The sequence below is a fragment of the Dermacentor andersoni genome, chromosome 2 (genome assembly GCF_023375885.2).
Source record: "Dermacentor andersoni chromosome 2, qqDerAnde1_hic_scaffold, whole genome shotgun sequence".
Lineage (NCBI taxonomy): Eukaryota > Metazoa > Arthropoda > Arachnida > Ixodida > Ixodidae > Dermacentor > Dermacentor andersoni.
The window spans coordinates 179,500,584-179,525,531 of NC_092815.1; the positions used below are offsets into that span (position 1 = coordinate 179,500,584).

The 24,948-nt window shown below is 44.9% G+C and overlaps 1 protein-coding gene across 1 annotated transcript in view; it reads right to left on the minus strand.

Moving 5' to 3' along the window:
• Positions 1-24,948, minus strand: part of LOC126540857 (phospholipid-transporting ATPase ABCA3-like) — a 48,419-nt gene that overhangs the window by 5,522 nt on the left and 17,949 nt on the right. Inside the window, exons 8-14 of the mRNA XM_055076419.2 lie at positions 23,675-23,828; positions 18,803-19,060; positions 15,237-15,484; positions 6,799-7,179; positions 3,341-3,499; positions 1,750-1,931; positions 366-539 (exon numbers count right to left, since the gene is read on the minus strand). Coding sequence (XP_054932394.2) covers positions 366-539; positions 1,750-1,931; positions 3,341-3,499; positions 6,799-7,179; positions 15,237-15,484; positions 18,803-19,060; positions 23,675-23,828 — 1,556 coding nt within the window. The remainder of the gene's footprint in view (positions 1-365; positions 540-1,749; positions 1,932-3,340; positions 3,500-6,798; positions 7,180-15,236; positions 15,485-18,802; positions 19,061-23,674; positions 23,829-24,948) is intronic.

Consider the following 24,948-nt stretch of genomic DNA (forward strand, 5'->3'; position numbering starts at 1 on the left):
TGATACTTGGCGACAAACAAAAATTTTAGAACCAGCTTCGTCCATATATTGAAAGACGGTCGCCTCCGAAATGACATCACCGAAGATGGCAAACGTAATCGATTGGTGCATCGGTAACAAGTTCTCCACGAGTTTCCCCATGGTGAATTAGCCACTGAATTCTGAGTTCCCGACACTGACTACAAGAAACCTCGGCTTTGCGACCTGCGGACGTCGCGTAGAGATATAGGAAATCTGTTTCTGCGGAAGTACGCAAGGTAGAGGAAGGCTTATAAAACAAACAATTGTAATCCCCTCGGCTGTAGCACGAAGCTATACAAAGGGAACTGCATTCGTCACGTAAGAATGGCTCGTGACCCACTTACCTGTGAGAAGACAGCACGATGGATATCTTCGCTTGCTTCTGCAGCGAGCTGATGTAGTTCACGATTCGCTTTCGCGAGAGGATTCCCATTCCGGAATAGGGCTCGTCCAAAAGTAGCATCCTCGGCATGCCAATCAGCGATACGCACAGGGACAGCTTGCGCCGGTTCCCTGCACTGCATGTGCACGTAGTAGAGACGCATACAGATGTTACCTAAGCATTTGTGCCACCATCAGTTGAACGCACTGTGGCATTCTACATAAACGAGTGCTCGGCACTCTGGAACTTGCAAGCAGGGATGCGGTGCCACTTACTGTCTTCCTTAATGGGAAACACGTGCTATCATCACATTTGGATACATTTATATCCCGGCACCCTTGTAAACCAATTATGAGCGTTGGTTCATTAGCCTACATTCTGCCCGAGTTTATTAGTGATGGTTTCATGGTAATGAGCATGATGAATTCTAATGTTTGGATAGACGCCTAGCGTATCTGGATGTTCATCCACGTGGCGTTGATTTGTACCCCACAAATTGAAGTCCAGAATTTATTGGCGTAAAATTAAGGATTCCCAAAATTTACTCTAGATTCAACGACATTTATTTATTTATTTATTTATTTATTTTATATATTTTTGTTAAGTTTATTTTATTCTTATTTTCATGCCCAAGTTCTGAGCATTCCGAGTGACAACGGCACGATAAACTGAAGAATGACGAACGATAATAACTACTAGTAAAATGGTGCTTACTAGTGCCTGTTGAGTAATTCATGGCTTCACATAAACGCGAGGCACATACACGATAACCCCGTATATTTCTGTTTTCATCGGATTACAGTTACTTCATTTTAGAGAGAACACATAAGTATGGCGTGTAAGGTGTCGGTGCTGTCTATGGCACTGGGCGTGTATTGGAAGAATGGTCCCTACGTGAGGAAATGTTGGACAGCGAGGGAAGAAAAGCTTAAAAACACTCCACCAGATGGCGTTACCACTGAGTAACGTAAATGCTTATATGCCCGTTACAAAGGGAATAGTCACCGATACTACTACTACTACTACTACTACTACTACTACTACTACTACTACTACTACTACTACTACTACCACTAATAATAATAATAATAATAATAATAATAATAATAATAATAATAATAATAATAATAATCGTCGTCGTCGTCATCGTTCGTCGAAACAAAATTAGTTTTGAAGACCGACTCAGGAACACGGCTGAAAAGAAATAGGAGACTAAAGTCTCTGCGCTGTGTAAATGCTGGAAGTCGCAATTTTTTTTTTAATATATACGTCACACTATACAAAATAAGGTGCAATAGCGAAATTATTCCCGTTAACGAGGTCCCATCTTGCGAGTTCGGAAGCACCTGTACGTGCCGACGAGATGCGCCCCGATCTCAACCATGTTGAAGATCTCCAGGAGCGTGTCCACGTACTCCTTGGTGACTGGGATACCACGCAATCGGATATACAGCATCAGCGTCTCAATGCCCGTCAACGTATCCAGTAGGGCATTGCTTTGCGGGCAGTAGCCGAGGAATTGCTGGAACTGCGAAGGTCGACAGAGTTAGCGACTGCACCGCGCATCTGCTTCCCTCGGCATATGCCTCTGCATGGCGTGTGTTAACGAGTATAAGTTGCAACAACATTCCTTACTGCGAAAGAGCCATTATGTTGCCTTCGTGACTTCACCTTGCCTTAAGAAAGTCCAAAGAGTGTTAATAATATTGAGGCTAAGGGCAATGTCAGTCTGTCAACAAGCTCAGTGTCAACACTGCACACTACACGTGAGTGCCATTTCATGCTCTATAAGGAAAGACAGGTGGCAAGAATCTGGTAAACGTAAACATGAGAACAGCGAATAGCATTCTTAGAAACTTGACAAAAATTGTGCGCCTAAGACCAACGAGGTCACGCCATACATCGCGCCTAAGGTAAATTACCTGACCGCTGAAAAAATATGGTGAATATTGTTAAACGATTCAAAGGAGAATCATGTGCATAAGAATCATGTGCGTGAAACCTTCAGGAACCCAGAGATGAGAAACATTGATGTTCGACGGGCTAGTTGGTAGTTGGAACTACAAGGCACGTTACAAGGGTGGCTGTTCGCGTTTTTGGTACGTTTTAGCCATTCTGTGCAGTCCCGTGGCGCCGATAAAATGTTTCACGAGGTCCAATTGAATTGCTGTTTATTCAATATAGAAGATCGCAAGCAAAAAGACGGCTAACGATCCCACAAGTTCAGTCTCCATCCAAGGTTTATTTCATATGCTACGACGATTTAGCAATTGTTTCCATATTGATTGATGAAAACACGGTGATCCGGTCCAGCGACCCCAATGCTTTCTGAGCCTCAGCGCAACATCGGTCGTTTCTCTGCTGGTACGGTGGCGCAGTTCTTTCAAGAAAAATATACGAATGTTGGTCGTCCATTCTCACACGATTTATGCCAATAATATTGAGTACAACAAAAACTAAGCACTTATTTTACTGCATGGTAAACAATGTATCTAAATATGACAAGTTTATACGAATATCAGCGAAAGTGAAAGGTTTGTTGCGTGAACCGTCATGAGAAAGAGGCGGATCACAAATAAAGTTTATACAGGGACCAGAGCCTGCAGAAAGGATGAGCCTAGCGAATAGGCGATATTTGGCTGCCACAGCCATAACAGAGCCGGCCAAATAAGTTCTGTAGGTATCAAACTATGAGTCCCCTTCCGCTTGGTGGCCAAGGGAAGGGACACTTCGATGTCGTCCTCGGCGCCGGGCGCAGCAAATCTGGTGTGGCAAAGGGAGTATGTCACAGAACAGTCTAGAAGCCTTCGGTCGACATTTAGGTTGCTATGATCTGTTCAGTGGTAATTAGGCGTTTTTTTTTTGCAAAATGTTCACGACAAGGTACATACAACTATGCAAACGAAGCGCGCCAATTCACGACCTCCATCTACATACCTCGTACACGTTGCGCACGACGGACACGTCACCGATGAAGGCGTCGCCCTCGTGCGGCAGGATTTCACCCGTCAGAATCTTGAAGGTGGTCGTCTTTCCGGCGCCATTAACTCCAAGGAGGCCGAAGCATTCGCCCGCGCGGACTGTGAAGCTCAGGCCCTGCATCAGTGGTAAAGAGGTTCAAGCTAGGATTCAAGCTACTGTCCCCAGACGCTGCTCTAACTGCATACTACTTTTGTCACGAGGTGGTGTGGGTCTAGAGGGGCACTAGTAATGCAGTGGCGCCAAGTCGAGAGAATGTTCTCTAAATCTAAGGAGTTTACGCATTGTTTAGAGAGATACGGTAATGTGTCAAAGCCTAGGAAAATTGCGCGCTAAGACATTGGAATGGTGAAACTACAAACGTGATGGCGTGTTTTGACTCAAGTCACCAAAAATCACATTCGCACGGTCATGCAAATTACGTGCTTTGATCCTACCGGAGCGCAGCGAACGCATCTCGCTCAGTATACGACAGGGTGTGGATGCCCTGGCACAGGAGAAAAGCAGGGCGCGGAACACACACACACACACACACACACACGTATACACATGGCGCTGTGCGTGTGTGTCGATGTGTCGGTTGCTCTACGCCTAAGGCCTTCAGTATGTCGTACCAACAAGGCCAACGTCCAGCCTTACTCAACGAGGAGGTTATGTTGTTGGCATAACAACTTGCACTGTGACGTCATTTCAGCTTGAGTCCAGTGATATCCTTATTGAATTATTTTAAAACGAGCTTAGCAAATAACATGAAACAATAATATTTGCTGTCTATTAGCATAACGCAAACAAACATTAATCATTACGACAAATCATACTGACAACATCAACAAGCGCATTTTGCAAAATGTCCACGGAAATCTAGGGAACTTTCATCTGAGTTCGAAGAAAAGTGGCTTCGGAGGTTGGCAGCACTGTGCTTATGGTCTTCTAAAACACGGTGCTACGAGAGGTGCAAATGAATTGAGTTTAACGTACCTAGCATGTCAAGGAAGATGGCGGAAGGGGCCACATTTACGAGTTTAAACCATCTCGCCGTTGCAATTTTGGTTGCGACGTACGAGTTAATGTCACAGTGCCTGCTGCCAAGCAGACAAAGAATAAATTGTTGACTTCACCGGCCAAGTGAAACGTCACTTAAGGCTAACCTACTTCTACCTGCCAAGTAATAGAATGAGTTAATATTTTACATGAGTAGTGACCGGAACGCTGTGTTTACATGATTGTATAATACTTGCAGCCACATGGTGCAGCTGCGCGATGGCATAAAAACAGAGGGACCATCATAAACTGCTGGCCTTATAAGCAACAATCAAGCAAAAATAATTGACCTTGCAGTCGTGATGCACGCTCGTTAGAAATGACTATATGATGCGTGTCAGCTTTGAACAGGAGGCAACAAAATAGGTCATATAGACCAAAGCGACGACAAAGTTGCCCCTAAGCAAACGATTGTCACTGTCATCCGACAGAATCGCAGGCAATAACCTCTAGCACAGTGGGATTGAACCATCTTATATAACGCAAAACAAAGAAAAAATTATACTATTCAAATGAAAAAAATAAAAGATATGACGCTTAGCTGTTGCCGACCAATTCAGCTTCAGAGCTTTGCTAGTAACACATTTCGCGTCTAATTTAGCAACTATAAGTAATCATACGTGGGACAACAACAGATATTTAAACAAAATCTAACTAGAGAAGGAGAGCGCCTTAGATTATGATTTGCTACGTGTTTGCAGCAATAAACTTAAGAACAAGAGTCTGCACCTTCTCACAGCTTTCATAGACTGAGGTAACACGATGCACCATAATCTTCAAAATGACAGAATAAGAAGCTTTGCGTCACGGACAAAGTGGAAATGTTTAATTTTTGTTTTCGAAAAGGCCAGAAGTCTGAACGTTTGCTCCTTGCTTGATATGCCCTAGGGAACGTGGGCTTGCTACGTTGCTAAACCAAAGCAAAACCAAGAACAACGGTGTGAATGGTAGCATCCGAACACGTGGTTCCCGAGTGCACGTACAAAGTGATAAAACTTGCGTAAGTGTTGTGATTGCTAATTAGTGCAGGGAGATTATATTTATGAAGTTTTATTCTGCTTCTTTAAAACTCGGATATAACGTGGTTCAGTGGTCTTTTCTGAATCAAGTTTGCCCAACCAGATTCAAAATTGATAATTGGATCTTTCATGAACGTAAAAACCAGTCAAAAACACAAAGGACAAGAAGTGAGGTTCACACCACAACCTTTGTCCGTTGTGTTTTTGACTGGTTTTTTCGTTTCAAGTATGTACCAACTGGCCCATATTTCAACCCATCTGGATCTTTCAACATGACTAAGTAGCAGTCGCGACAGTGGAGTGCTGTCCCTTTTCCTGTTCATCTTTTGTGAATGTCATACCTGCCCACCTGTGAACTTTAAACATCGTCGTTTAAAAATTTGGCATTTTAATATTTGGTATTCATAACACTTTCTTTTACATGCAGCCCAGAAGCAATAGCACACTTGGCACAGGAGAGAGTGACAAGCGACACATTCTTTTTATATCACAGTTACTTTTTCAGCGACTTTTATTTTTCAGTGACTTTTTCAGGTCTTGTCTTGATTGATTATAACTTGTCGGAATAAACTTGCTCAAACTAGTTGTGTAATCTTTTGATATATGATGTGCTGCGCTATGAAAAGAACGCGGCTTAATTACCATCACAATTATATTTTTTGCTATGCGCACACCAGCCCGCTTTTAACCCTTTTTGGCGGATTTAATTTATTTTTTTTAAACAAGACGCACCATAAGAAAGTCGCAGAACGGGCCCAAGTTTCGAAGCGCATAGAAAAAAATTAGGGAGGATTGGCAGGCATTTAATTCTGTTTGTGGAGTAAATTTTATGTACGTGCAGGCTTAGACCCCGTTGTTCGCATCGTCCATTTTTGTTCAAGGGGCGCAGAAACATTGGGCGTTATCATTTCTCAATTCCTGCTGTATGATGTAGGGCAGGTGTTGTTGTACTTTTCCTGCTTTGTTTTCGCGGGAACTAAAGCCTCACATGTATCTTTCTCCTTTCTCTCCAGTAAACAAGGCTTACAGCGTTTTAAACTGGCAGACTATTAATGATAGTGCTTTTCAATATATTTTGTACTTAAAAATATTTTATCTATTATGCTGTTGAACCAAGAAAACAAAATTTTTTATCTGTAAAGGGGAGGTGGTAGAGGAGCATACAAGTGTCTTTACTTGTTTGAATCACTGCGTAAGTAATTTTTCATGTTTGTATAGTGATATACCTAATCGAGCTTGGTGTGCAGGTCAACGATCATTGGCCGCATTTACTGCGAGATGATTAAAAAAAGCTCGGATCTGCTCAACGTTATGCATCGTATTTTCTTTGTGTACTCGCTCAAAAACGATGCTTACCTGCAGGGCAGTCTTGTTGTCCACGTAACCATAAGTTTTGTGGAGGCGGTATACCACCATGGCGGGCAGGGCGCTATCAGGATTCGGTGACTGAAGCTGTGGTTGCTGCTGCATCGGCAACTGCGTCGGCAACTGCGTCTTCAACTGCGTCTTCAATTGCGTCTGCAACTGCGTCTGCATCTGCGACTGCGACTGCGTCTGCGACTGCATCTGCGACTGCGTCTGCGACTGCGTCTGCGACTGAGTCTGCGACTGAGTCTGCGACTGCTGAATTGATTGCGGATTCGACGGTGGCTGAGGCTGCTTCTGTCCTTTCTCGACAAGCTCCGCAACCAGTTTGTCTTCGTTCACTACGTCCGTGTCTTCCTGCTTGGAAGCCGGCTGTAAGAAAGATCGAAGTGCCAGAGAGAAAAAAAAAGCTTGAGAATATTACAGCGTTCACGGAAACGCAAAAAGAGAACATATATATACAGGACGTTTTTTTTCCAGACCGTACAGATTTTTTTTATAAGAATGCTGTAAGGACCGCGAAAATTATGCTTTTGCAAAGTGGTTCCTAGGTGAGGCGAGCATACTTTGTCGCTAATAACGTGAGCTTCAGAAGACTAACAAAAAAATTTGGAGGACGCTTAAGCTTCGCCTTCAAGAGTAACGCGATAGCGTTATTGCACCCCGTTCGCACCACCCAATCATTCACTCGGCATGCTCTTGAGTCACACAAAGACATAGTTTTCATACACGATACTTCTAAGTCGACAGCACAACTTTTTTCTAATTATTTGTTCCAGGAGCACCACGCAGACGCATGACTCCTCGCAAGCAGCACGGCACACATCGCAGGGGACGTTTACCCACCGGACGTGCTACGGCGCAGCGATCACGTCACACGCGTCCCGCATCGGACGCTGCACCTAGGAATCGCGCTGTGAGCGGAAAGAGGAGCCGCGTCGCCTAAACACGAGGGTTCGAGTGACGCACGCTGGAAGTTGGAAGGGGAGAGAGCGAGAAAACTTATTAAACGCAAGGGCATCCGAAGGGGAGAAGCGGGCGAGTGGCGCGCCATCTGTCGGGGCAGCGCCGTACATTGCTAGGAGGGGGCCTTCTGTGTTTGCCGCAAGATGGCTCTTCGTGTGCGCCTAGCGCAGAAGAAATGTAGCGGAAACGTACTTCGCTACTCGTTTAACTGCGGCTTTGTAATTTACATGCTAATAATTAGCGATATACACCGCAGTATAACTCTCTACGGCACGTTTCGAAGGCAACACCGCATTGACTAGAGGCGCTTTTGTCCCGTTTGAACCATCGAACTCATGGCTGAGTGGTAGCGTCTCCGTCTCACACTAGACGCCGGTTCGATTCCTACCCAGCCCATCTTGCAAGTTGTTTTTATTTATGAATTGCCTTCCGGGATTTTTCGCTCACGGCTAACGCCGCCGACTCCGGATTTTCTTCGACACGAGCCCCTTAGCGCTGTCGCGTTAATATCCTTAACCTTATGGAGGCTTTGGAAGCGGTTAGTTAATGGCAACTCTCATAGCAGTCACGTTTTAATGCAACCTTGCTTTCTTTATATTTGAGAATAACACTTAATTTGAGACGTTCTTCATCGAATTTCAATGGTAAATTCAGGCTATATCGGAATCGGGTGAGCCGCAAGCGTTGGAAGGCGGCTCCACTATCATATCGAAATGAGACGCCCCGTAACAAAATGCGCGACGTAGTATCGTTACCGCGGCAGGTAACGATACGGCATGCTTTGCCTTGCAACCATGTGTGGCTGTGTGCCGTGCCGGAATTTACCGCGACATGCCGTCGTTTAAACGCCTTCACGCATTTTTTCGGGCGTTTCCATCTGCCGTAGCAGCGGGACGCGCTCGGTTTAAATATTGCCTCGAGTGAGCTTTGGAATTCGGTGATGAATATCACGTATTAGGCGCAATTTTTTAGATAATAAAATGATGGGGGCGCGGGTGAAAATGTGTCTACCTCTAGATTTTCCACTTAGGGGAATGCCACCACTTCTGGCAGTTTAGTTATCAGCGGCAAAGTAGGTCAGGCTCGCCTAGGAGCTCCTTTCCAAAAAGTCACGGTCACTGCGCTTGAAGCTTTTTTTTTATTAAAAAATGTGAATGGTATATGGGCGTACACCAAGATAATAGTTCGAAGATTAAAAATAAAATAAAGTAGGCGTACTGCAAAGACGATGTCCTATTTTTACGAGCATTAGCTCCGCTTGTACTTTTGACGAAAGATACCTGCTGACGTTGACTGCTGCGGCAGCGTTGGGCGCACTCCACAAGGTCATTACGCCGAGCAAGATGTCTTGCTCGGCTAGTTGTTGTGTGCATATGGCCGACACAATAACAAAGGAACGAGAACAAAAAAGGACGTAGCGCTATGCACGTTTGCCCTTCTTTTCTCCTGATTTTTCGTGCTACTTTCCATCCGAAGTACGCCTCTCACTGCGCCCATTAAAAATAGATGCGATAATTAGCGCAAAGTAGTGGAATTGAAACCTTAAGTAGAAAGGAATGATTTATCTCTGCGCTTGAAGATTTTGGTTCTTTATACGTCGTTTTTCTTATTTTGTTTCTGTAAACGGAATGTCTAAAGATACGTTGGACGTACGCTCGAACATTCATTAAAGATCCTAAAGGTACGGTGAATCAACGAGGAGGAAACTCCTCCGCAATGCGCATCCCGTGAGGCTTCACGCTACCCTCACAGTGGTTAGAACGCGCACAGAACTTTGCGTCACACACGCACACGCATGCTAGTTGGGCTTCTGCACACATTAGTAAGAGTTAATATGCAGTAGCTCACTTCGATGGCAGTGAATGCCAGCGGGGCCAGAAACTCGCTTTTCTTACAGAAGAAGCATCTAGAGGTCGTTGCAGGAGTTAAACCTGTCATTGATAAAATGTTAGAGTAGAATGTCCGTAATGTGCACACGAATTTGACTCAAGAAACGCCGAAAAATACAAAATGCACTTGGCAGCAACCTCTCAAAATCGATGTCAGCGGTTTACGTAGCAATGGAGAACTACCTGCATGTAGCCCATTGTTGGCGTTGCGGTAAAATCTCTGCTTTATGCACCTGAGTGCTGTGCACACTGCAATGAACATTCGACACCACGTCATATCTTTCATTTTTGTTCGGCGGCAGCTTATCTGACTTGGCTAATACCGTTCTGGCTGCATAAATCTGACAATGACTTGCTGATAGCCCACAGTTCGTCCTCACTACCACTCGACAGCCACATCTATTGGACTATCGGTTTATGCGTTAAAGCACATTCATTGCACTTTCAGTACGTTTATCCACCTGTTGTTTTTACATGTGCTATGTAGCAAATATATAAAAAAAAAAACTTCAATGAGGTTGCTTAAACGCATTACCCGACGGTCTGATGGATGTCTCTGTCACACAGTAGCGGTCTTGCTCTTGTCAGATGGAAGCGGCAAAATTCGTTTACACCATGCTACACACAAAAAAAGAAAAACGTGTATTTTGCTGGTATTGAATCTGAGTACCCAACGTAAGCAGCAAAGGAGATTCTACTGAAACGCTAAGAAGAGGTGATTTCGAACCATTTCTATATGCGTGATGTAAACCACTGAGTGCAAGCTGTTGATATATAAGTCACATGCCTTTTTAACGCGTAAGAGCTCTTTGGCTAGTACGCCAGCAATATATGGCCGTCCCGAGACGCCTTATATCTGCGAAATAAATGAATCATTGGTCGCGTTAGCACATGTAAACGTTATAGTAGATGATTGGTAGCGTTAGAAAAGAAAGAAAAGAAGGAAGAAAGAAAAACACTGGCTACGTCACCGCCAACGCGTCCACCGACCAGCACTCTCGAATTAGCACAGAAGAAAAAGAAAGACGAAGATGGAAATAAACAAGGGCAGCTACGGCGACGCAGGAACGACGAGACATTCAAAGCGAAGGAGAAACAGGTTCCCAGCCACCACAGAAAAGAAATGCAAGTAGTCTGATTGCGAATAAAACATTGCACGAAACGCCACAAAAGAAGATCGTAATCACTTGGTTGTATAGATTTGAATTGTGCTTTGAACGTTATTAGATGGTCTAAGCAGGATAGACATGATAAGCAATAAACATATAACAAGAATTCTAAAAACTGTCTACTAACGTGTAAGCATCCTTTCGCTCCGGAAAAGCGATAGATAAACATACATAAGCTGTCTAGCAAGTAAGCAAAAGCGGAGTAGCAGCCGAGCCAATGAACGCTTACGCATTAGTAGACAATTCTAAAAGTTTCTGTATCATTTTCCATTTCGGCTTTCCCGAAGGTCAATCCCTGTGCACTTTAGGTAGGCTATACTATAACGTATTGAACACCAACAGCCATTTCTAATGTTGTTTTATTAGAAAAGCGATCAGTCCCTCAACCACGCTGCCACTTATTGCCATCGAAATGAGCAACCGGATAAGATTCTCCCTCGTGTGTATGCAGAACCAACCTGCCGCTACATACCTACCTACCACTACTACGGATAGAGGAAGCAGCATCAAACTATAAGTGTTTACGGAGATGACCGAGTATTATTTTAAAGGTATGCAGAAACACATCTCATACAACACCGTATACACGCACTAGCGTTTTCCAAGTTTTCAATAGTGGTCAGCACAGCGGCACGATGAAACCAGTGTATCCTGTAGACGCGTCAAGTAGCAACTGCTTCTGAGTGACGTGGCAAACGGTACGACAAGGGTCACTCGCACGTGTTCGAGAACGAAAATTGAAGGTGGCTTGAAAAGCGGTCAGCGGAGCCACTCGGGCCTTACTGCAAAAGAGTTGCGCTTCGTTACTTCGATTTAGTGAACAGTTATATCAAGTTGTGCATCGCAGTTCCAACTTGCAAAGGTTGCGCAGTCGGTAATTGAGAAATATTCGAGCAGCGGCTGCAACACGAACGCATTTCCACCAATCACTCAAGCGTATCGCTAGCGGAACTTAATTGCAACATTAACCCAGTTGTAAGAAGTACACGTTATTGTAGCATTGCATGGAGAGTGAGCGAATGGAATGCGTTTTTCCTTCTTTGAATGCGCGCACCAACGCTCTGGAAAAAGATGCCGCACTTGTTGCAGCACTGACACGCGCCAGCTGTGCTGATTTATGCGCGCTCCACTGCAACACACTCAGCAGAAACATTCACCCTTGCGAAGCGTGTATTTCGCGGTTCCGCCTTTTTCTCCCCGACGTTATCTCAACGTGAAATATGCAGAAAACAAACGTCGGACGTAGTTCCATAAGAAAAGTTGCGGATCCGCTCTACGTATTTGTAAAATAATTCGCCGATGATTATGACACTCTCTAATGCGAATTTTGAGCGCAGCTGTTTAGATGTTTTGAATTCCCAATGCATTGTGGCAAAGAATTTGATTCTGAACCACAGGGTCCTCTTGGCGGCGACGCTGAGCCTCTGCTCGGGCAGCTCGTTTAGCAGCAGCGGCACCCGATGCGTTTCCACCATTTGCGTCGCTCATTGCTCAGAAAGAAAGCCTGAACACAGGAACACGTGGCTCGCGCGGAGCGTATTCTCTAGCGCCGACGGCATAGGCAAAGTAGCGCATACGCAATGGGTATAGAGCTCATGCCAGCGCTTTGTTTACATATTATGGTATCGGTGGACGCGCTCGCCGCATGCCTGGTCGCCGCCGTTGAGCGCGTCTCGTGCGGAACTCCGCTTTTCTGCTCACCCTCTTTTCTTACTCTCATCCTCCGCTTTCCTTCGCATGCTTCCACTGCGCCCTCCGCTGTCTTGCTCGCGCTCTATTCGCCGTTACCGCCTTTCATCCCCCGCTGCGCTCCGCGTTCGCTCTTTCATCCTCCGCTGTGCTCGTTCGCTCAGTTACGCCGAGGGACGACGCCGACGCTCATCACAAGAACAGGCGCCTCAAAGCTGCGCTTTAAAGAAGCTGAAGGAGTATGTCGGACGTACCTTTAGCCACAGCCTTTATAAGATAAAGGTGTGCTGGGCAGATATGTAACAGAAAAACCTTATCGTCGACGAACATGACTGATACGCGCTCCCTTAACGGCGCTGCACCTGGACACGATTTGTAACAATTTTCGGTGGTGTAAAGAGCGCGTCTACAATGACGGTCTTTGTCAGTGCTTGCATTTTCGTGCTTCACACCGCCAGTATCGCACGCGATGAAGAGCTCGTTACACAGCGGAGACTAAATGCGAGTCATTAAGTATTAAATCGTACTTCGCCCACAAGCTTAGAATGCAAACAGAGGAGAGCCGTTTAGAAGGGCAATCAAATTCCACAAAATTAAAGATTAACATTAAATCAGAAGGTTGGCATTAGCAAAGCAACTCAGGAAAGATATGGGATGACGTAGTGGAAGGATCCATTTTAATCCGAATAAAAATAAGAAGGTAAATGCTACGCAATGCGCAAATCAATGTTATGTGAAGAACTCTGCGGGTAGTTGGCTATCTGACCTCGGTTGGGGTTGCGCAAAGTGTTGATAGATGGCACTGCGTGTCCGAGTTAAGGAGTGATTGCGTGTATGTGACGGCAGCGAGTGAGTGGTGACAACGGCATAACGACAACGACTACGATGTCACGAGGAGGCCTGTGGCGACAATGGTTTGGCGACGACCACGTGACGACAACGGTGATGACGATGGTACGAAGACGGTAACCTTGCCGAGAAACCAGAAGCGAACACCGAGTGTATCGGGAGGTAGCCAAAGAATGCTTCGATTAAACAAAAAGAACAGAAAAGATTCAATGCAAATCATTGTCTCAGTAAATAAAGCCTCCCAGAATTCGCTAGGTGCAAAAACGCTACAGAAGTCGAAAATCTTGGAGATCGCTAATCCGCCACATTGCACACTTATGGAGGACATTGTTGTATAATCGTGAAGAGGAGATTAACGAGTTGCATTATATATTTCTATCGCTCTACACCTGTGCGAGAGACAATCAAGCACCCAAACGGCCAGTGTCTGGCTCATGCGTTCTCTAAAACTATGCTTTAAGAATATATTTTCATCATTTTTTTCAAACATTGACTAATACGCATGCCCCTTCACTAGGAGCGTTGCGTTCTACCTGGTGAAGTCGATCTGATCCTTTAGCGGTTGCAGTGAGCACGAACCTTGGTGATGCTCACGCGCATGTCCAGGAACTTGCCTGCCTTGACGGGATTCACATGACGGCACAGATTGCCGATTCCGCCAGATGGTCGGCATGATGTATCACAGTGCCGCCGAATCACGCCGTACACAAAAAACGCCGCCGACGAACTGTTACTGGAGCGACTCATTTAAGCTCAGCAACATCACGGTCGCCTGCGGTCTGAATCGACAATCCGCCTCATCGTGTGAATCCAGCTTTAGCCGGCGTACCTGCCCATAAGAAAAATGTAGTGCCATAAGTAAGATCATGTGCTCATTCCACAAACCTCGTCGGATGTGCAAGCAACTCTTGCGGGAGTGCTCACACAGCGCAAACTGCGACAATTGGAACCTCAATAAGACTTCTTTTTCCGTAGGGGGCTTTCTTCTTTCGAAGAAACAGTCTGTCCTTGCTATGTTTGCGCTCCATAAACGTTTTGCGTATGTTGGACATTATATTCTCCCTAAGCAGTAACCGCCACCTTGCGTGCCTTTCCTTTCTTAAACGCTGCGTTCCGGGTACTTTCGGGTAACAAACTACAAGTGCGTGTCAATGTCACTAAGTATTCCAGATAAGAATGTAGTGTGCGCAGAGAGTGAGGAAAATGAGATGCACTCAAATAGATTGCAGTTGTCATTATATATATATATATATATATATATATATATATATATATATATATATATATATATATATATATATATATATATATATATATATATATATATATATATATATATATATATATATATTGGAATATCATTACTGGCAGACAGTTTTTGAAAGCGAACGGCGGTAAACATACGGCGAAGAACGAAAGGGTAGATAACCAAGCACAGCGTTGTTCACTGTTCTGTGTGTGGTGATGCTTGCTCCTAAAATATGCACCAACTAACTCCCCTGGTCACGTTGTTCTTTCGGAATGGCACCAGGTGTTCACTATTTCGAACACGGCTCAAGTGTTGGGTCAACGGTTTACGGGTTCGAGTTCCTCAAAAATGCAAGCACTTACATGCCTATAAACCGCGTTTGAACAAACTAATTCTACCATATACAATGAACTTGACCATCTTTAAAAAGCACTTCTCTTCATGCACGTAATCAGACGTTATCATAAGTAATCCACAGATACGCCCCGACGGTATATGCAATATGTTCTTTGTTGCTTCGGCAAACCCAATGAATGAATGAATGAATGAATGAATGAATGAATTACTTTAGTTTTAAAATTGCTCGATTCAGTGTGCACGTTGGAAGCATAAACGTACCTTGGTGGGTGACAGTCCTGCGTTCAGGACTTGCGCCCCAGGCGAGACTCGGAGGCGTTGTTCAATGTCGGGTTCGGGCAAGCTCATAAATCGGTCGATTCGTCGCAGCCAGTGGTAGTCAGCATATAGCAGTAGGCCGAAAAGCAGCGGACCTTCCAGCAACAGAGTGATTACCTCGTAGAATGCAGAGTACCCGTGCATGTCCAAAGGCCCGATCACGTAGAGCATACGGTCAGGGTCGGCGATGTCTGTACCGATAACAAACAAGAAGTCGTAACAGACGCCGCGTTTGCCCTGAGACCGGCTTCTGAAAGGAGCAGTGCTTAAAAAAATAGCGTGCAGATTCAAGGGACATGTTGGAATGTATGTGAAGCGGAGCTTTAGAGAATTGGTTAATGAAATGCTGTAGGATTAAACGCGATGCGCACAATTTTGTTTATTTTCCTCCTGTGCGAAGTGCAATATCATGTAATGTTTGCTTTGATGCACGATGTGCCAGTTATGCCAAAATGGCGGAAATTTCGCCTAAATGAAGCCAATACAGCTGGCGGATGCACATCGTGTGACCTTGACGCAGCGATATCACGTGGGCGAAGGCGGTGTATGATGCACGTCGCTGCCACACATCTAAATACATTCAAGCATTCTATACCCCTTGTGCAACAGTGGGACGTATCCATTCTGGAGGACTGGCCAACAATGGGCACATACTCAGCACGGAAGAAGTAGAAGACCTAGGATGGATCATTGCGCAATACGATTGAAGCCAAACGAGTCGGCCCAACACGTGACCGTTACCACAGGGCACTCGGTAAGCTTTAATGCCGCTACTCTGCAGGCAAAGCTGCAGAGTAGCACAATGCATACAAAGGTCCATTCGGAGGCGCCAAAACATGTTTTGACAATCATTATGTCTTCCCAGTTGCTGTTCACCTGCGCTGGCGACGATTGATATGGTGGCTCAGAAGTGCGTTGCTGCCAAGATTTCTAAGTGCCGCGGGCTGTCTCAGTTGGCATACTACTTGCCCTAAAAACATGTCTCATGATCACTATAATAACTGGTTAGGTTATAAAATTTTATTTAAGAATAGTTGTTAGCAGAGTGCATTTTTCATCAGGAACACGCCGACCAAGATGCCTGCATTAAAGCGGTGCTGTTATTTTGGTCACTTCATGCAGTCACCAATGGTTATTCATTTGAAACCCAGAGTAAAAAGACAGGATTTAGAAAGCCAAAAGCAAACTCTAACGTCGTTGACATTATTGAAATTGCTTTGTTTGCCGACGAAGAGTCGATGTACGCAGCTGCAATGTGCGCATAGGCACAAACGCTACCATACCTCTTCGAATATCCCCTGTACCCCATATGTGCACTATATGCACATATGGGGATCCGGAGTGTTTTCGTATAACATAAACCTTCATGGTGGAAAAAAGCCGTGGGAAAGAAACGGGACAAGAAAGAGAGGACAGCACTAGGTCTCCTCTCGAGTCATGTTTATCGCTTATTTTATTTTGTCGCCATGAAGGTGTACAAATAAACTCAAGTTCAGAACATTTTTGTAAATCATGCGGAACGTAAAACATATCACACGAGTATAACACGAGATTTTGCATGAGTAGCTGATATGCTCATATATTGGTGAGGGTTATCTGTATATTTTTCGACAGGGCACCGATATGACAGGTGTACGTGAGATCATATTTACCGTATGCATGTGCAAATGCATATAGATTCGACAGCTTGCTACGATAAATTAACCAATAACGAGCACTAAAGTATTAGAGTGAAAGTAAGCAGCTGGAGATTTAGCCCAGTGGTCAATCTTGCAGGCGATGGTTGAACAAAATGCACTGAATGGTATCTTCGGCGTGACGAACCACCATATCGCAAATACTTTCAGTCGTCAGATGCATCAGCATCGTTGTAGGCCAAATACTAGAAAAATGGGCTTTTGACGACAAGTTTCGAAAACACTTGAGACATCCGCGGGTGCCAACGTTGCGTCGTTGGTAGTATTACGCGTCAGCTTGTTGTGTGACCAAGCCCAGGGATCATATCTGTCAATTCCTTTGCAAAAAATTTCGTGACGCAGGATGTCTGTGAAACTGCGATCGAGTGCAAATTAGGTAGCCATCCCTGGTGCTCGCTTCCTTCGTTCTGCTTGGTCATTTGCTATTTCAGCTGTGCATTGGACACGCTGCGTATTGGAACCGATATTTTCGCCTATTGGGAACAAAGAGACCGTTCCCTAAGCTCGCAATATTCATGTAATCGCTGCGGCTTACACACGCGAGTGCAACGACAGCAAAATAAGTATTTTTATTTCGTCAACGCTTATTTTGTAAGATAACGTCATGAGAATGTCGATATTGGCAGATTTAATACTCAGAAATTGACTTTAACCTCAAATTAAAATATCTTATAGCTGTTTGACGACTTCATACTTGATGTGTGATGTCAGCTCTATAACGTCACTGTGTAATAAAAGAATGAGAACGCTCAACATTTTGTACTTGACGCAGAAAATTTTCTGAAATACCAAGGAGGTTCCTAGCTTTTTAATCAAAATGATCTTCCTTTTATTGCTTATGCTGAAAGAGGTATTTATTTTAACAAACTTAGTTCCTATTGGGTAGGTGCTATAAATTTTTCATAGCTAAATTAGTTTTGTCCGTTTCTTCTGAATTGTGAATTAACATTTTTGTGCAGCATTGCCGCTCACGTAACGCTCAGGCAAGCGTGAGCAGACGGTGTTCTTATGCACAAAAAAGACAGCCTCAATTTTTGAAGAAAAACAGCACAATGAACCAGTCATGCCGCTCAGTGTACAGGTTTGATTCTTGGAAGCGTTCACTAGGGCTAGGTTTTCTCATATGTTCTTTGTAGCCGAGTATCCATACATGTTTGATACGTACTACCTACATGACAGCGTTTGACACTTTCGTGACCTCTGAATACTGCAATCAGGAGGCCAGCGAAATGCAACCCCATAGTTAAGTGACATACGTGCCAAACCTTTTCCCTAAACAACGCAAAAAAAACGGGCAGAATATTTGATACTACCGAAAAAGCGACAAACAGAAATGTAATGTCACTAAAACTGTCATATTTTCTCAGATTTTTTTTTCACGCCAAACTTTTCACTATGCGGAAACATGTGGTAGATATCTCTGCGACTTCGAACGTACGCGCCTGCAAGTCGTTTGCGCGTAACACGCATATGGCAAACTATATCATCATCATCATCTTCTTCTTCTTCATCATCATCATCATCAGCCTGGTTATGCCCACTGCAGGGCAAAGGCCTCTCCCATACTTCTTCAACTACCCCGGTCATGTACTAATTGTGGCCATGTTGTCCCTGCAAACTTCTTAATCTCATCCGCCCACCTAACTTTCTGCCGCCCTCTGCTACGCTCTCCTTCCCTTGGAATCCATTCCGTAACTCTTAATGACCATCGGTTATCTTCCCTCCTCATTACGTGTCCTGCCCATGCCCATTTCTTTTTCTTGATTTCAACTAAGATGTCTATATGGCAATGAGTAAATAGAGCTCCCTCACGCGTGCAGCACTGTTGCAGTGACTTCTTGAAAGCGACGGACTTCTCTTGGCAGGCAGAGTCGAGAACCTGTCCACCCCGTCGGCAGATGGCGTTCTCAGAGGCCAACTGCAGCACCTTCGTCATGCCACGCGAGTACGAATAGGACGGCAGCAGCCGCGCGAACTGCAGCACCGTCGCGATGAACACCGTGAGGGGGACGCTGCTCAGTGTTTCCGCGTAGTGTTCCATGAACACACAGCCCGTGCAGCACAGCGACGCTGCGCGTGGCAAGCAGAAAGTGTGGAGAGATGTAAGCGCAAGGTTTGACCAGATTCTGGGTTATTACGCGCCAGAAGCGCAATATGCTTTAGAGGAGCGCCGTTATGAGTAGTCCATAATCGTCCTGGTCTAAGCGTTAAACTCGGGGGATTGGCATTAGGTAAAACGAAGTTTTATGGTTTGTATACCGGTCGTTTTAGTGTCGTGAAGATAGTTCCAGTCAGTTACGCTTCAGTTATCCGACTGCTAGACATGAACGAGCATTGGCAGTGACATGCATAACTACAGCGCACACGACACAGAACAAATACCCATTACAAGCGGCAGTTAACTTCACACCATTTAAGTATTGTTTTGAGATATTCGGGCGGGCCTCAACAGCATCCCCGGAACTGACATAAGTTACACCTTGCGGGCTCACATCGGTAGCGTCTGCATATGTCACGAACTCGAGCGTTTTAAGTAGGGATAAGCGAGCTTGACTCTCCAATGACCGCTCTCTCCCCATATAGATTGGAATTTGCAGCGTTTCAACGGGGCTGCGATCTTTTGCTGGGGGCGGCGGGAATAGTCGGAAAATAATTGGAAATAACAACTGCGATAAGTGCACAGGTTTTTTGTTGTCGCATGCTTGCCGGCAGCGTTCGACTGCCATGGCTTTGTCGTGGGTTGTCCAGTCATCAAACACTCAGCTCAGCGCCGGCGCTGCACCTAGAGCTGGCGACTGGATGAAGTGCGCCTACTGCAGATGGGTGTGCGATAGTAAAAGATTCTCGTCCGTCAGAAGAATGTAAAACGAATAAGTCAAGTCGAGGTTGCAAACGCACCAGTCATCATATGACTAACCCCCGAATGCTCAAACATCCTCAAGTTCAAGTTACTCCTTCACGCCATGATGAGGGTGATTTATTGGCGTAGCTTTTGAAATGGGGCGGTGACAAATAGTCACCTAGCCTGCTTGATTTAGTCAGTTATGCTGTATATAAGTTTTTCGCTCTAGCAAGTTTTGTATAGATATCCATTTCTTTTCTTTCTTCCTCAAAACTTCTGTCTACTTTGTACCACTCTCTATGACCGTAACAGATCCATTCGTAGCAATCTCTTCTCCAATTTTTTTTCCACCAATACTATAAGCGTCTCCCGCTTATCTCGACTGATGACCGGTTGATGCTTACGTCCGCTTTAAATTCGAGTTGAGCACAGCGCCACGCTTTGACTGAAGAAGACGCTTTGATTGGCAAGAATCTCTATGGTGTGCCAAGGAAGCGCAGTGACCACTTCTCTCAAAAAGGCACCGCGGCCACCCACTCTCCTGAGCAGAGGTGGAGTTTTGAGCGGAGGGATGTTTTAACATACGGCGGTCAACATATGTATGCGAAAGGTGCACTGCAGTTCATTACCTCAAGTGTAAATGCTTTGTCTCCGCGAAAGTGTAATCAAATATCTCGTAGACGCACGTTGCATTCAAAACCGCAACAACTTCGCGTTCCTTTATCGTGGCTTCATTCTCACTTATTCGCGAAAGCAAAGAAAAGAAGGCGTGCTTGTAGCATATGAGGCAGTAGCTCTATGCGCCCAGTGAAATCGCCTACTTACATATTATAAACGTGGAGATGGCAAGCGTAGAGAATCCGTAGCCAGGGTTGTCAAAAAAGAAGGAACATATGTAGATGAATGGTAGCGCGGCGTAACCGTGCAGGATATTCAATATAAAGATGAGTTCTGTGGCATATGAAGAGCAAAAAACAAGCAGACAGCACCTATTAATGTCGGTCGGCAACTAACTGGTCTGGAGCACGATGTCATAAAACAGCAAGCTTTGCAAAAATAATTGAATGTAACAAAACTTTCTGTTTCACAGTCAGCTTCCTGCTCATAGGTTAACAAGTGAGAACTGCATAATTTGCAAACAAGAAATTTTGATAAGCGCCCAAAGACGTATTGCAAACCGACTTAATATACGCAAAAAGACTTCACGGTCTCCGTCCGAGGCAATACAGGTGCACGCGATTAGGACATGACCTGTAAAACAAACGTAAGTTTTACTTCAAACTACATCGGATGATTCACCGAAATTTTCGCGTTGCTTCCAGTGCACTGAAAATATATAGCCAGCATGGCTGGAGAGAAATCGCCATGCTAGTGAATATTTATTTCTGCGGCCCCGTTTTGCAGTGAACTGAATAAAGAAATGTCACAGGCTCGAACGTAAGGCGAAGCATTGATTGCGATAGCAAATTCACAGATAGCTGTAAGAAGTAAGGATTGTAGCTTTATCGGCCGTATAAGCTCGTAAACATTCGCCTACTAACTTAAAAAGCGTGGGGTCACGCGCGCACAGGCAAATATAAACACATCTCCCTCGATGAGCGCGGACACTCGCTGTCAAAACGCTGGCGTGAGGGAGAACGGAAGCAGCAACGAGCGAATTGACCTTCGTGCTGCCTCTCGCTTCAACGCGAAATAAGCGACGAGAACACAGCGCACATCACGTTCAAAATAAGGCACAGGTGGTAGTGCCATACCCAGCAGCCGCCGGAGTAGAACGACCGGTCCCTTGCGCACGACGGAAGACGGCGCGCTTCCTTCCCGCTTTCGTCCCTTGCGCACACGAGAATGAGCCGCCATCGTCGGCTCACCCTCGCACGCTTTAAACGGCACACACAGCATACGGCGCGCGATGACAATGTTATCGCCTCTTGTAGTTTATACGGAACATCATGGCGGTGGTGACGCCGACGGCAGAAATGCGTTCAGAGTGTCCATTTAATTGATATCCTAATAAAAAGAAATGCTTAGTATGCTGTGCCTTGAGGTATCGGCAATTTTCAATAATGCCCGACACTAAACTGAAACTGAAACTGAAACTGAAACTGAAACTGAAACAGCATACGCAACAGCCCACTGTATTCGTACGGTGATACGAGAATGTAGTCACGCACGTGGCGTTAACATGATTAAGGAAATTTTTTCTCGCCATTTCTAAGGAAAACTCGGTCGCAACGCCACAGGGCAGCTTTGTTTGCGTACAAGGTTATATAATTGTTGCCAACGCACGTTTGCGCGAAAGGCCATAAGCCAGTGTCTCTGAGAAGCAACCTTTACTCCAATGTAAGAGCTACATGCTTATGTCGGTGTAGATTATAGTATTGTAGCGCAGGGGCGCTATAACATAAAGCTATTCCAAGGTATTCTATTCCAATTCTGCAATCAACCCTACACGAATTCTAAGAAAATATTCCGACTACCCCGATATGCATTTGATTATACCAAACGATAGAAACGTAATTATTTATGATTCGATGCCTTTTTCGCCATTAGCCCTCTGCCACTGGTCAAGCGTTTTCGAGCTGTGTTCACTTCACCTGTCTGTCACGCGACGTCATAAAACCGCGAAAACTCGCCGCGTCTATATGACGTCTATGCGTTAAAGGCGCATTAATATGCCGAATCAAATTAAATTTTTTCCTGAATAGCCAGGCAGTGCTCTGTTCCAAAAGGAATAGAAGATGGCTGCCCGCCGATCGCACTGGCACCGGCAAGTCGTATCTGCCAGGTAGCATGGATTTATTTGCGTATAAAAATGAAAACCATTCACTTTGTGAAGATGGAATGGCAGCGAAAGATGATGACAGTCAAAGCTTTCAAACGAACAGCAAAGTGCTTTTGCTGCCATTCCATCTTCACAGAGTGGAATGGTTGTCATTTTCTGCGTTGCAAGTCTGGCGTTGTTGCTCGTTCGGAGGTAGCCGGGCTCGCGATTATCGTTTTCGTTCGGCATCGCGGAAAGTTCCTCGGCGGTGGTCGTTTCGAGCCACCGCTGTTTACATTCTCGTTGCGGTTCCCTCCGGCGCTCCTCGTACGCATGTTGTTCTTCGGTTGTACGAAATATACGTGTCCGTCCCATCAATAACGCAGCTGTTTTTAGCGCCGATACCTCTCCTGCTTATACACTGCGATAACCTTGACGTAACGCTATGGTTCACGGTGCGCGTTCTAACCTGTTCCGCAGTTCGACATCCGCGCAGCCGCACTGCACCCGCATGGGTTTCTTAGAAGACGCTAAGTCCGTTTCTGTTGTCGGACGCAAAAAAAAGAAAACTACGGAAGGTTAGTCATATACAGCGTTCGCTGTAAAAACATTTTTTTTTTTGCGTTGCAGTTTAACGTTATCGGCATTACTCTGACGACTCTTCCTTGCTGAGGATCCGTCTCAGTGGCATTTTTATCCTTCCGTTGCACGCCGCCGCAATTTTCGACCAGCTACAACAAGCTAAGCAAGGGAAAAAGGACCAATCACGGACGCGTTTCTCATCCGGGTATCTGCTTTGATTGTGGGGGCTCGGACCCATCGAAACCCTCTCCACTTGTGCGTGCCCCTCGCCTCGTGTCAGCCAATTAGATAAGAAAAACTGCTCAATGTGGACAATGCTATTCACTTTGAAAGCAAAACAAGCATCTCCTATAAACGAGGACCGCGTTTGATGGGCTTTTCAAACAACGCTGCGGGTTACCGCCCGAAGCTTGCGTCGGTGGTTACGGAAACTTGACGTCAGGAGATTGGAATAGTTTTACGTTATAGGGCCCCAGTATAGGAACTTTGACGGACTTACGAATGTAGTTGAAATTCAGCGATTCCGCGTGGAAGTAAGCTATGGGCGGCAAGATAATGATGGCGGTGCCCATGTAAAACATAAAATCCCAGAGAAAATTGGTGATCCAGTAGAGAAACGGGCCGATTCCTGCGATGATGTGCAGGTGCTTCACCTGCAGACAAAGAAAGAAGCACTCACATCAACTCGCCACTCTCATGTCGGACTGAACGTTGAAAAAATTAAACATTCGCCGTCAACATCACCGCTAATAATCGTCAATCAAAGCGAACAAGACAGAAAGGTTCGCTTACATCGATTCCCATAGTGCGTGGGATACGCATATTTCTTTTTCTGGCATAACATGCTTGCATTGGAGGGTTTTATTAGTGTGGTAGTACTTTTACAGCTCATATTTTCTCACGTAGAATTAGAATTCATATAATTTCTCACCGCCTTTGTATCGAACTCTCATAACATTAGTCTAATGAGTGCTTCGTTTCAGATAAAGGCAAAGTGGTGCGATGGTGCTTCGTACGCATTCCAGTGAGTCCTAATGATTATTGCAGTAATGCAATAACGATCTATTCTGCAGTAAGACATATAACCTCTTTCCCCATTAAATGAACTGAACCTGCGGCTAAAACATATGTACAACCTAATCACGCGCAGGCATAACAAGAAAGGCACAGTTATTATTTTGCCATCGCTGACTAAACAAGCAGTCCCAAACATCCCAGGGTATATGACCCGCCGTGGTTGCTCAGTGGCTATGTTGTTGGGTTACTGAGCACGAGGTGGCGGGATCGAATCCCGGCCACGGCGGCGGCATTTCAATGGGGGCGAAATGCGAAAACGCCCGTGTACTTAGATTTAGCTGCACGTTAAGAGGAAGCTTTAGCTCGGGCCCAACTCCGACGCGGCCTATTCAAATACATGCAAAACGCAAAAACGTTTTTATGAGATAACCCGTGGACAGACTTTAATGAAATTTGTTGCATTTGAAAGAGCAAGTTAAATTCTAGTGACTGTTGGAAGCGGAATTTCGATTTAGGGCTCGAATTTTCTTAAAACGATTTTCAAATATTTGACCGTTTGAAAAAAATAGAAGCGCGAAGTTTACAAATTCATAGCTCTGCATCAAGAGATGATATCATGGTTCTGTAAACGGCATCCATTAGATCATTCAAAGCGGACAAATTAAATATGTCATTTTACATCTTACGTGAATTTGTTACGTTGGTTACAAGGGTTTTGCAAAAGTTGTATTTCCCTATTATTAAATTTTTTATATT